At 37.8% G+C, this 13,769-nt stretch overlaps 1 protein-coding gene across 1 annotated transcript in view; it reads right to left on the reverse strand.

Moving 5' to 3' along the window:
- Nucleotides 1–797: 797 nt before the first annotated feature.
- Nucleotides 798–13,769, reverse strand: part of LOC121137976 (protein piccolo-like) — a gene marked incomplete at its 5' end in the record, with an annotated part of 28,290 nt that continues 15,318 nt past the window's right edge. The window contains 3 exons of the mRNA XM_040740834.1: nucleotides 798–2,028; nucleotides 4,496–4,546; nucleotides 13,444–13,658. Coding sequence (XP_040596768.1) covers nucleotides 1,900–2,028; nucleotides 4,496–4,546; nucleotides 13,444–13,658 — 395 coding nt within the window. The remainder of the gene's footprint in view (nucleotides 2,029–4,495; nucleotides 4,547–13,443; nucleotides 13,659–13,769) is intronic.

Consider the following 13,769-nt stretch of genomic DNA (forward strand, 5'->3'; position numbering starts at 1 on the left):
GTATTGTTTAAATTTACTTAGAGAAAATCCCTAAGAAAATTTCCCATAACTTCTTAATTCTTTAAAGAACACAAATGTTCTCATGACCAAAACAAAAATAAAGTTATTATTATTTGTTGTTATTTTTGTCATACCTTCCTTAAAAGATGTGGCCAAATTGTATGTACAAATATATAAACTTACTAGTTAATTAAAATAAAATAAGAGATCCTCTTTCCTGGGTTATGTGGCTATTTTATTGATTCTATGTAAGAGTTATTGGGGATTTCAACAATCCTTAAGAAAATAAAATTAGACCAACCACACAAGCAATTTTAACTGTCTAAATGGAATTACTGGGGTAGCTGTAGGGAGTTAGAACAGGTACACTGGGATTTAGTCTCCCTGAATTATATGACTTGTTTTCACTGATAAATTAAAAATTATGATTGTGTTGTGTTAATATTGACAAGGAACCTGAATATCAAAGAAATTGGGGATCTGCCTGTGGTGACTTGGCACATGAACAGTGGTGTGCATGTAACTCTAATATGACTACTTTTCAGACAACTTAATCACGGCCAGAACACACATTCGTATAATGTGGCTGCTTTTAAGTCTGTTGAGGCTTTGCCGCACACAATGTATTTCTGTGGAACATCTGACAAGTATTTAAAAGCATTTGCTGCTGATAGTAGCATGTTCTATAAACACTAGTGTGGTTCTCAAGCCAACTAAAAGTATTATGAGACATTACTGAGGAAACTAAAGAATTATTTGTGAATTTAAAATGAACTATCACTTAAATATACATACTGAAATATTTGCAAAAAGAGTTAATTGCTGGAATTTCTTTAAAATGATCTGGATGTAGGAACTGTGTAAGAGTAAATGAAAAAAAAAGAGCAATGTGAAATCTAACTGGCCAGTAAGTAAAAGCTTTTGCAGATAAAGGATGGTCAGTCACTATACTATGCTTTCCGCTTCTGTGCTATACTTAAAAATTTCCAAGCAAAAATCAACACTCAAATGTCACTCCCAAATTAAACCAAAATGAAACCAATGTTGCCATCAGCTGATGAAGCTTTTCAATGCACCTCCATCTGATAACTGTTCATGGTTCCACCACATTAATTTGGCTAATACAGGTAACTTAGATAAGGTACAGTGGTTTCTGGATGTGAAATCTCTGTTCTAAACAATTCTCAAGTACTTGTTCATACACCATAACATAGCTATTAGTATTAATAATGCGATCAATTATTATGCATCTCCAAAGAACATAGAATCCTTCACTAGTATTTTTATTTGGGGCTGGGGACTGACATATTCAGGTATGTTAAACACAAGTGCTGCCATGGAGTTAGGCCGCACGTCCATAACATTTACTTTATATCAACAATGTACACATCCTGCAAAAGATTCAATGAGATATCTTTTATTTATATAGCAAAATAATTACTTCAAATGTTACTATTTGCTACTATTTTTAAAACAGTGATTTGGAAATGTGTCTATAAACAAGGTTTCATACAAAGTCATTAGTGACACATACTGTATAAAAAGAAAGTAAACAAAGGTTGATTTTAGAAGTGGATATAGGGATGTAAGTCGGTTCTTTAAATCTGCCACAATTTCTTACATGTTTTTAGAATTAATCTGATCACAAAGCACAAGAATGGTTCCCACAATCAGAATTGCTGCTTGTGCCCAGGGAGACTGATTTTATTCTAACCACTGCTCTCTCAGAACTCTTAAGGACTTTCTTTAAAATTTTAATTCAAAAATAAATATGACACGAAACAAACTAAGTACAGGGAAAGGATAATTCAGGATGGGACTGGAAATTAAAGAATGGAAGATTCTCTTAGGATTGTTTAGACTGTGGGCTGTGACACTTAGAAGACAGTGCCTCGTTACTTACCCTCGGCCCGGAAGTAGGTACACCTTAACAAAAGGGTCGGAGTAGCCATTGTTGTCTCTAGGGACAAGATTTCTTGCTTGAAGAATATGTATTATAAGATTTCCAAGATCATAGTTGATTTGAAGCTTTAGGGTATAGAAACAATTCAATGAAAAGATAAAAAGATGTGTGAAACATTATCATTGCATACTTTGCTAGCTTTTCAACACTTTATAGGAAGTTACCTACTTCAATTCAATTGTATTTGAAATTGAACAGTTAATGCCAAGTTTAACTGGAAGCTCATAGACATGTCTGCATTTCTAATAAACATAATATTCATGTTTACAAGACTCTGCACAGTGAAGAGTCTTGGCCTAGTTAAAGTTCATTTAGCAGGAAAATAATATAGTATATATTTATTATATTTTCATAATTAAAATTTATTCATAGTAAAAGAATATACCCCAATTACATTGATTTTTGCAGTTACTAGCATTTTGAAAATAAAATAAATAACTTGGAAGTATATTGTAAAATACATTTCATCAATGAGTGGTGAGAAGAAGGGTTATGTGGAGTAGAATCTATCAATACTGAGATGTAAAAATTAAATAAAAACTAGATTTCACTTTTTCTAATTACGCTTGTAGTTACTCTTTCTGAGACACTTGCTATGAAGAAAGAGACTGAGATGATACAAACTTAAGCTGAAGAGGGATGAATGACTTCTATCTCTAAGACGCTTAATGGATGTTCATATTGTCCTTGAAGAACATGATTTACAAAAAAACTGTCATAATCTAAAATGATCAAGCTCAATAGTTTTCTCTTTTATCATTGAAAGATTCTTCTGACATCATATAGATTGAGTTTTAATTTTCTTTAAGTTTTCCAATTAATAGAAATGAAAAGAACTGTATTTTGAAGAAGAAACTTATGTGTAAAAACACTAATATTTTAAAATAATTCATAAAAATGATTCAGTGTACTTAAACTGAAAATGGAGTAACTGAAATGGGTCAGATTTTTGCTTAAAATTTCAGAATTAATGTACATCATCATTTTGGCACAGTTTTTTAATTTTTTAATTGCACACTTCCACAGGGAAAGAGCCTCGGCATTTCTTATGACCATGAAAAATGTGTGAATAACAAAGGAACGTATCCTGAGGGAACAAAGACAGGGATTTTAGAACTGTGTGCTGTGACAGGATACAGAAACACAAAAGTCAACAATCCACACTTTGCTTTCTCTAGAGCTCACTTTCAAGTGACGTTGTGCTTTATCTATTTCTCACTGACTTAGAAACCGGCAGGCCTCCTTGAGAGACTGTTTTTCAAAACTTTACCCATTTGTTCCCAAAGACCTCGGAGAAGCTCAGGGGTCAGACAGTGTGAGCATGGGAGATCTGGTCCACCCTCACACACAGGGCTTCAGTGCCCGCACCTTCATGATTGCTACTGTACGTGTGCATGGTATAAGCTGTGCCACACAGGAGAACTAACCGAATCACCAACGTTCAGGATGTTCCAACCTGGTGGTTCTCAACCTGTGGGGTGCAATTCCTTTGACAAACCTTTATCTCCCAAAATATTTACATTACTATTCATCACAGCAAATATGCAGTTATGCAGTAGCAACAACGATAATTTTATGGTTGGGGTCCCTACAACGTGAGCCTCTCACTCTATAACATGTAATACTGCACGGTATCGTGTGAGGGATAATACTCTTCTGCTTGCAGCCAAGGTTCTTTCTGGAACTTGGTCAGCCACTCAAAGCTGAGTCCATCATTGCTCAACTCTGAATGCAACAGTTTCTGTGTATTACTGTTTCCAGTGACAAATTTCCCCTCCTCTATGTTTATTGAAACACTCATTCCTATCTTTGCTGCCCTGTGAAGTCCTTTGTGAGAATCTTCTTTACACTATGTTGGAGACACACTTGTTTTTCCTTATTGGAACCTTGTTGTCCTCTGATAGCTAATTTGTACTGTGTTAATTTCTATGTGACATTTCTCATCTACCGAGAATTAATTCTTGATATTACCTAACGCCAAGTTTTTAAAACATGTTACTGTGGCTCCAAATAATATATAATTCATAATAATACAATATACAAATATAGAATAATATGCAGAACTAAAGTAGGAAATTTTGTACTTTTTATTATATTTTTCCAGTCAAAGTATTTACCTTATGAATTACAAAGTTATTATATGAAAAATTCCCTATGATAGTTGTTTATAAATAATTAGAAACCAATGATTTAACAAAAGATATCACTGGATTTATGAAGCTTGAAGATGGGCCTTCTGGCTTTTGGAAGAAGTTGTATGTGAAACGTTCAACAAGTACACACTAAGCTCAGGACCTACTGACTGAGGATTTTGAAGTCTGCACTTCAAAGCTATGACTAGTTTCTACACACATACACACACACACACACACACACACACACACACACATTATGGTGTAACATTGTGTTTCCATATCCAATTTTTATATGTTATAGAATGCGAAAGGTCCAAATAGGCTGTTAGAAATTCAAATAGACAAATAATAAAAACAGAAAATATGATAGAATGATGATATTAAAAAGTTTTCATACCTGTATTTCTCCTGTAATTGGATGTGAGGCAACCTTTGTTGCATCAGTAGGCTGAAATATTAAAGACCACATATTACATTAATAAATAAAATATTCATAGGTGTTCTCATTTCAACTGTTTTTTGGAATTAACTTCAACTGGCTATAGTACACTGCCTACAAAATACATTTATCCATTTGGTTGCTTAAGACTTATAGCATCTACTTGCAATTTTCATACTTGTTTAAGTTTATAGATACATAGATCTATTTTTCATTTTGAAAGACTGGTATGGAAGTTATGATTATTGTATCAGCAGTATTCTCAATTACTTACAAAATGAATACTTTAAGTTTAAAACATTTTTCTAGAGCACCTAGAGGTTTTAAAGAGCTACTTAGTAATGAAACAGTGTTTGCATAAGACTGTGTAGGAGCATAGGAGCTACAAAGGCGGTCAAGTTGGAGCTCACCAGTACAGTGAAGCGCCCGAGAAACATTTTCCTATGAACAGACCACCTTGAACTAAAATTTATCTTCTCAGATAAATTTTTGTCTTCCTCATAACTCCTTAGGCAAACAGAGTTTTCAAGCAGTTCAGAAAGTAATCCAGGTGTCAGAGGTTGTGGCATACACCTTAAATTCCAGAAGCCAGGAAGCAGAGGTTAGTGGATCACTGTGAGTTCATGGCCAGCCTGGTCTAGATAGCAAGTTCCAGGCCAGCCAATGCTACACAAGGAAACACTGCCTCTAAATAAATGAATAAGTAAATCTAAAGGAAGTGATTTTGTGAACTAATTCATGCTGATGAATAAATGCTTGTTTATGAACTTGTTATAGTTCCTTCTTATTTTTATACATAAGTAGATGCCAGTGCCCGTGTAAGAGTAGGAGCAGGTGGCAATTGAAGTTCAAGGTGTCAGCCCACCAAGAGGAAAGTGCCTGGTGGATGAATCCTGGATAGACAAGGCCCTGAGACCACAGACCCTGGAATGTCCATTGTTTCTGCTGTGCCTTTACATGTTTGCTGCAGCTCTCTTACTCTGGTATCTGGCATGGTGTGAATGGTTTTGGGGAGATTCCCCTTGCTTGTAATGCAGTGTGTTTATTTCATGGATATATCCCATGCTGCTGGGCATTTTTACCTGTGGATATCTGTGCAGATCATTTCTTTTTAAATAAATTTTTATTTAAATGAAAAGCAATCTTATCTTACATACAAATTCCACTTCCCTCTCCCTCCTGTTCTTCTGTGACCCCCACCAGCCCTCATCCACTTTCTAGGGAGCATCAGGCCTCCCACGGGGGATCATCAAAGTCTGTCACATCGTGTGGGACAGGACCTGGGCCCTCCCCACGTATCTAGGCTGAGAGAGTATCCCTCCATGGGGAATGGGCTCCCAAAATGCATTCGTGCACTAGGTTCCACTGCCTGAGACCCCATAGACTGCCCAGGTCTACCAATTGATATCCATGTGAGGGGGCCTGGTTCTGTCCTATGCTGGTTCCCCAGCTGTCAGATTGGGACTCATGAGTTCCCACTTGCTCAGGTCAGCTGTTTCTGTGGGTTTTCACAGCATGGAATTGACCCCTTTGCTCATCATTCCTCCCTCTCTACAACTGATCGTTTGCTCTTACGTTGTACTGTCTAATTAGTAATAGTGTTAATTTAAATAGACTTTTGATGATAAAAATATAAACAAGGAAGTGTCACGCAGGTAGAACACAAGACTTTCTATTGAGGAGCCATGTAGATTGTGGCTTAAGTTAATGATTAAGAAAAACAACTGAGTCCCAATAGACCAGCTAGTTTAAATTCAACTAATCTTAATGTTGGGAGGTATGTTCACAGGTTTTGGAGTGCATCACTAGTTGAAACAAAGCCTTAAAATAACTTAAGGTTAGATTCAGATATTTTGATAATATCTTTGAGATGAAAAACTCTAGAAAACAATTTAAAGTCAGAAGGACACATAGCTGAGGTAAAAAAATACAAAGCAGCCCAATTGTTACTAGGTGACCTACTTTCCTTGCTAGGATTGGTTGATGATCAAAGGTGATGATTAATTCTTTGTACCCATTCCTGACTTCAATATGACTATTTCTGATTGGGTATGCACCCTAAAGGTTTAAAGTAGGACTGACTGATTGTTTTTCATATATAAAGTTTAGGTTTGTGATTACTTTAAATTTCCTCGTAAGATTATCTTTCAAGATTAGTATTAAAGTAATTGGCCCTTTTTTGTAACTGCAAAACACAGTCTGCCAGTAAAAGACCTAATTGGAAAAAATCTTGCTTGCCTATGCAGTTAATCTATAACAAGTTGCTTGGCTATGAATGTATATGGGTTCTTGGGATAATTTGTCTTCTGCCTATAATACATAAAATGTTTAATCATGTAAGGGAGATGTAAAACATGTTTTTACCTGAATTCATTGTAATCACTTGAAAAATAGAATGTAACCACATTGTAACTCCTACATTGACTGAAAAACTTTGTTGGGCTATTGAAGTTGTACAAAGAGTATACAGTAGAAAGAAAACAGAAGAACAGGAAAATAAAGAAAGAAACTATCTAGAGAGAGAGTGTGTGAGTGCCTTATTTCCCTAGACCCTCAGATAGAAAAGTTTAATACTTGCTGACTCTGTGCATTTCCCTTTGAGCACTGTGGAACTGCCCCCCCCCCACCATCAAGGCAGCAATAAGTAGAGGTTTTATCTCTGAGTCCAAGTCTATGATAGAACATTAGGTAACATATCAGTAATGTAGAATGAAAACCACCTTATGCATCAAAGCCTATCCACTTGTACGAGTTGTTTTAGTAATTGAATGAAAAACTGAAATAATCATTATAGTACCTTCATATACTTGTTCAGTTACTTTTTAAATATAACTTTGTACCAGAATGAGCATAGTAAAAATTGCTCTGTTTCAAATATTTTAACCCAATAATAAAATTATTAAAACCACTGGTGAGGTCAAGGAGTTAGAGGTACTTAGATCCACATATTTTAATACTTCAGCTCACTTATAATTTATGCCATCTACTAACATTGAAACTACACTGGGGTTTCAAAGGGTTAACTCCCTGCTACTAAGCAATCATATTTATTTAGTGCATATTCCATTTTAAGTTAATAAAATGAGGAAACAAAACAGTGAAAAAGGTTCCATGCAAATGTCTAGACATGTGTGTACACTGAAAAATCAACTGGGGCTTCCTCAAGCAAATACCCTTAAGTTGGGAATGAAGCAAGATCTCATGAGCAGATTGGGAGCATGGGGGGAGGGGAGAGGGAACCTGGGAAAAAGAGAGGGGAAGAAGAGGAGAGGAAGATATGGGGGAGCAGTAAGGTTGAGTCGGGGGAAGAATGGAGGAGACCAGGATGAGAGACACTCTAATAAAGGGAGTCATTATAGGTTTGAGGAGAGATCTGGCCCTAGTGAGATTTCCAGAGATCTACAAGGATGACACCAACTGGCAAACCAAGCAATAGTGGAGAGACCACCTTAAATGCCCCTCCCTGATAATGAGATTAATGATAACCTTATATGCCATCATAGAACTTTCATCCAGTAACTGATGGAAGCAGAAGCAGATGCCCAAAGCTAAACACTGAACTGAACTCAGGGAACTCAGTGACAGAGAGGGAGGAGTGATGATCCAAGGGGTCAAGACTGTGCTGGTGAAACCAACAGAGACAGCAGACTTGACAAGGGGGAGCTGTTGGGCCCCAGACTGATGACTGAGAGGCCAGCATGGGATTGATCCAACACCCCCTCGAATGTGGTGTCAGTGAGGAGGACTTGGTAATCTTGGGGCCTTTGGTAGTAGATCAGTATTTATCCCAGGCATACAAATCCACTTTGGGATCCCATTCCATATGGAGGGAACCTCTCTCAGCCTAGACACATGGGGGAGGGCCTAGGCTCTGCCCCAGATGAAGTGACAGACTCTGGAGATTCTCCATGGAGGTCATCACCCTCCCTGGGGAATGGTGTGGGGATTAGGTGGGGGGTTGGGGAGGCTGGTAGAGGGGCAAAGGAGGAGGGGTGGGAGAGGGAGCTGTGATCAACATGTGAGCAAGCATGTTTCTAATTTAAATAAAAATATATTGAGAAAATGCTCAACAGTGGCCTGGGGAAAGACTTATATGTGACCCCAAGTTAACAGTGAAAGCTATATAATTGACAAATGGAATAAATCAAATTTACAAACTTCTGCCTAGCTAAGGAAACAAACACATATGGACACACCCTCCCAGAACAGAGAACTTCTGTAAAATAGATCTGACAATTAATTTCCTCAATATTTAAGGAGCTTCAAACCCTCAATACTAGAAACCAAATAACTATAAAAAATGGACTATAGTCCTTAGTAGATATATCTAAAAAAATATACCAATTGATCAGGTCTATAAATAAATTCCCAGCACCCCAGTCAGAGCAAACATGGAGATCAAACCTACATACATTACAAAGAAATGGTTATTAATACAAAGATGAAATGCACTAGAAGGGTCAAGGTGAAAAGAGAGCCCTTGAGCACTGTCGGTGGGGCTGCAAATTAGCACAGACATTTTTAAAACAGCATGATTGATTCTCAAACAGTGAATAGGCTCCAGAAATCCATTCCTGACCACACATCTAAAGGAAATGAGACCCGTATTTGTGGAGGCCTTTGCATGCCCACATCTATTTCACCAGTCAACTGATGAATGGATAAAAATTAAGAAAATGTGACACCATAGCAGTCTTAAAATCCCTCCTCCCTCGCCTAGGCCCTGCCCTGAACGAAATGACAGATTCTGGATATCCCCCATTGAGGGCCTCACCCTCCTTGGGGAACTGAGTGGGGACTGAGTGGGGGGGGTCTGTGGGGTTGGTAGGGGGCGGGGTAGGAGAGGAGGGAGAGGGAAGTGGGATTGACATGCGAAGCAACCTTGTTTCTAATTTAAATAAATAAAAAAAATCTGTCCTCCCTCTCTTCAACAGGACTCCCGGAGCTCAGCCCAGGGCTTGGGTGTGGATCTCTGCATCTACTTCCATCAGTTACTGGATGAAGGCTCTCTGATGACAATTAGGGTATTCACTGATCTGATTACAGTAGATCACCATTTCTGGTACCCTCTCCACTATTTCTAGGAGTCTTGGCTGAGGTCATCCTTGTGAACTCCTAGGAGTCTCCCTGGCACCTAGTTTCTCCTGGGTTTGGAGCTTGGTCCTGCCTTAACTTGATGTGTCATAATTTGTTGAAGCTATGGGAGGTCTTCCCCTTTCTGAACAGAGATAGAGGAAGAGTAGATGGGGAGAGGGGAGAAGAGGAGGAAGGGGAAAGTTGGGATGCAAAATAAATGTAAAAAGTTAATTAATTAATAAAACTGCAATATATATGTGATGTACACTTGATGGCATTCTATTGAGATAAAATTATGTTGTCTGTAAGACGATGAATTAAAAAAAACAATCCAAGTGCAGAAAGACAAGTACTACATGACTTACTATCATGTGGAAACTAAACTCAATTTTTCAGAAATAGAGACCAGAGTGGTAATTTATCAGAGAGGAGGTAAAGGGAAGAGGAGGAGGCAGTTAGCTAAGAATATGATCTAGAGTTCTATTGATAAACAATAATGTAGTATTCACCTAAAACATTTAGAAGAATAGATGTTGAATGTGCCCAATATGAATGAATGGTAACAATTACATATGATTAATATACTAACTACTCTGAGAAGACCATCCCAGTATATACTAGAATAAAAAGATTGCCAAAGTACCAGGAAGATGGTTCAGTGTGTAAACGGGCTTGTAACCTGGCCTGACAAGAGTGGGACTCCATGCTCAATTTGATAGCTCTGACCTCCACACATGCAGTATGGCGTGCACATGCCTACTCCCACCACACAAAATAAATAAAAAAGCAATCAAAATGTATTGAAAGGAAATGATGAAACAAAATCACAAAGTAATAATAATCTAAAACATGTAAATATTTAATCAAAAGCATCTAATAAAATGTTCAATAGAAGCATCTAATAAAATGTTCAATAGATAAACATCTAAATATATGCTGATATTAATTACAATTTAAATATTTAGATATAGCATATTGTCTTACGCAATTTAGTTGTAATTTCATGTTATTAGTATATTTTATGCTATATATAATATATTAGGGTATTTTAAGTAATTTAATATTTAATTTAGTTTTATGCTGACAGATATAAAGGATTTAAAAACCTGATTCTGTATATTAGCTTAACATGTGGCATGTTTGGCCTTGCTGTTGCCTGGCATTAGGTTTTGAAAGCTTCAGAAAACTCTATGCTTTTAGCTTATAGGAAACAGGAAACAAATGATAACGTAAACTATATTATTTAGCAATTGGTACCTGCTAAAAATAAGTAAAAAAATAAACAAAAGATGCATAGGTAGTAGGTTCTCGCCTAAGATAAACCATTACATTTTCACTTAAAATACACACACACACACACACACACACACACACACACACACACACACACGTCCAAAATAAACAGATTTGATTATTGTCACTTCTGAGAGTTAATAATCTCTGAACTAAAGATAGCCAATGGTGTATATGTATGAGTCACAGAAGTAATAAAAAATTTCTAGTAATCACACTGAAAACAATCAGAAAACATTATAATATATTTATATTTATCCTAAATATTGTCACTTCATCTTGTTAGCATATTAGACATTGTGTTGAGGTATTTCAGTCTTTTTTTTTTAACACAAAGTCACTGGAATTTGGCCTGCAATTTACATATACATAGATGTCAGCTGAGACCAGCCTCGTGGAATTAGCAGTTAGTCTTTGGACAGCAGGACACTAAAACTATGTATTACAGTCAAATATCACAGACCCAAATTATTTACAAATTAAAGGCTGCATGTTATACTAGCTACCGATAACACTTTCTAATGCTATCCTACTTCAAGGGTTTTCATCTTCTAAATCATGGTCCCCAAAGCTAACATATTACAGTAAGGTAAAATTGTAAATCCATATCCATAACAAGAACAGAGGTTCACAGGTGATCACTGACATTTTGATCCATAAATATTTTTGTTACTGTTCTGTGCAAGCCACTCAACTATAATATGTGGTTGGGGGGAGTAAAAGTGGTCCTTATGTTTGATGGTGCTTGTAGCCAACAAAGACAAATAAAACACAAACCTGACAACTGCAGTCAATTGACAGATTGTTTTAAGAGACACAGAGAGCAACTTGGGATAGAAGAAGGGATGATAGCAGGCAGGCAGGCAGGCAGGCTGGGAGTCCAGGGGGCAGGGAGGAAAAATGGAGGTAGGAGGGAGAAAAGAAAAAAAAACAGAAGGAGGGAAAAGAACAAGGAGAGATTTGTAATTTCAGAGAAAATCTAATGTGATGACTTCATGGAGGAAGTGTCTTATTACTCAGTATCCTTACCTCAAGCTCATCGCCAGCTCTGCATTCCTACAGACTGTAGTGGGAAGGCCTCGTACAACCCTTCTTGCTTTCCAATTCGCAACCACCTGCTTCTATGGGATATTTACACCTGCAAACACCTATCCTCCAGACATGTAATTTTCTCTCCAAAACTCCTTTCACTCTGTGTTCTCTCTTGGAACGTCTCCTTCCTTCCTTCCTTCCTTTCTCCTCAGTGGTCTTAGCCCCCACTGTCCTCACTCTACTTCACCGGCTCCACCTGGCAGAGCACCAGCGTTTGTAATTGTACCAGCGATGCTCAACCTTAAAGAGCACCATTCACAGCGTCTGAAATGGTCTAGGCTGTGTTAAAAGCTCAGTTCTCACACATTCCCGTATGGTGCTGTGCCAAATCTGCTGAAGCACACTTTAGAACCACTGGTCTCCTTGGAATGAGAGGGAGGGTGCTGTGGGATTCCTGCCTGGCTCCTGTGGCCACTTTAGCACCCAAATAACACACAGGACACTATATTAATAATGCAGCTGTTGGCTGTTTGCTATGGTTTCTAATTGGCTAGCTCTGACTTAATTATTAACCCATAATTACTAATGTATATTTTTATAAGGACTTATCTTTCCAAATATGCAGCCTCATGCGTCCTCTTCCTGTGATCACATGGTGACGACTCTCTTCACTACCTTTCCCAGAATCTTCCTTAACTCCTAGTCCCACCTATCTTGCTTCTCTACTGGCCAACAGTGCTTTATTCAAACCAATCAGACACATATTTACAGAATGACATCTCCCAAGAGGAGGGTATTTTTCCATCTTTATACTCTGGCATGACTCTTAAAAGTGAATGATCATGGGCAAGTGGTTGTGGAGTTTAAGCCAGAGTTGAAACCCTCATAAATGCAATATTGATCACAAGCATACCAGGGCACATATAATAACATTATGTCTAGTATAATTTCTAAGCGAGAAAACCTGTGTTATTTCTAGCTTTTTTTAGAATGAGTAGGATAGGGCCCTAGGACGGATGGCACAGTGGACATCCAGGAATATCTCTTAAATAGGAGAATAACATGTCACCAAAATTACATTGTACTGTAGTCTACTTTTGGCAGGTTGAAGCGCTAGTGCAATGTCCACTTTTATTCCCCAGCAACTTTGAGGAAATCGCACTGGAAGTGTTTGTTTCAAGTAAAGACATGCGCGTGAAGAACCACCCTTGAGCCGGAAAAGAATAAAATTCAGATAGGTGATCATATGTCAGTGTTGTTCTTTATTTCCTTGTGTCCTACATTATTTCTCCATCTTTGTATTTTTTTACTGAGAAAAAAATCTAGCAGAATATGTATCTGGACCAGCTAGAAGTAAGAAGAGAGAAATATTTGTTTCATTAGATCCTTAGGACATGACCCATCACAAGAAAACTCTTCAGAATGTCATTTCCTGCCCCATCTACCTGTTTTCCAGACCGAGCAGCCAGAATTGGCCACTTGCAGTGACATGGGGCACATCTCACCTTGCTGCTGGCATGCTTCTTCTTGCTCACTGATGGTGACCCTGGCTGCCCAGGGCTGGGAACAGAACTGGACCCTGCTGATGTAGGACCTGAGTGGGCATGAGAGCCTTTCTCCACGACTGACGACGTGAACAGTGGTGATTGCTGGAGTGAGACTTTCTGCAGCTCTGCAGCCAACTGCTTGGGATCAACCCCTGGGGATTTTGCCTTGTCCACTAGAACAAAACAAAAGGCTTTATGTCCTGGGTTCGTACTGTGGCACTTGTTGGAGTCCTAGCTGATGACACAACTTTGTTGAAAGATTCAGCTAAACTTTCAAAACTACG

This window comes from Mesocricetus auratus, unplaced genomic scaffold (assembly GCF_017639785.1).
Source record: "Mesocricetus auratus isolate SY011 unplaced genomic scaffold, BCM_Maur_2.0 contig_6008_pilon_obj, whole genome shotgun sequence".
Taxonomy (NCBI): domain Eukaryota; kingdom Metazoa; phylum Chordata; class Mammalia; order Rodentia; family Cricetidae; genus Mesocricetus; species Mesocricetus auratus.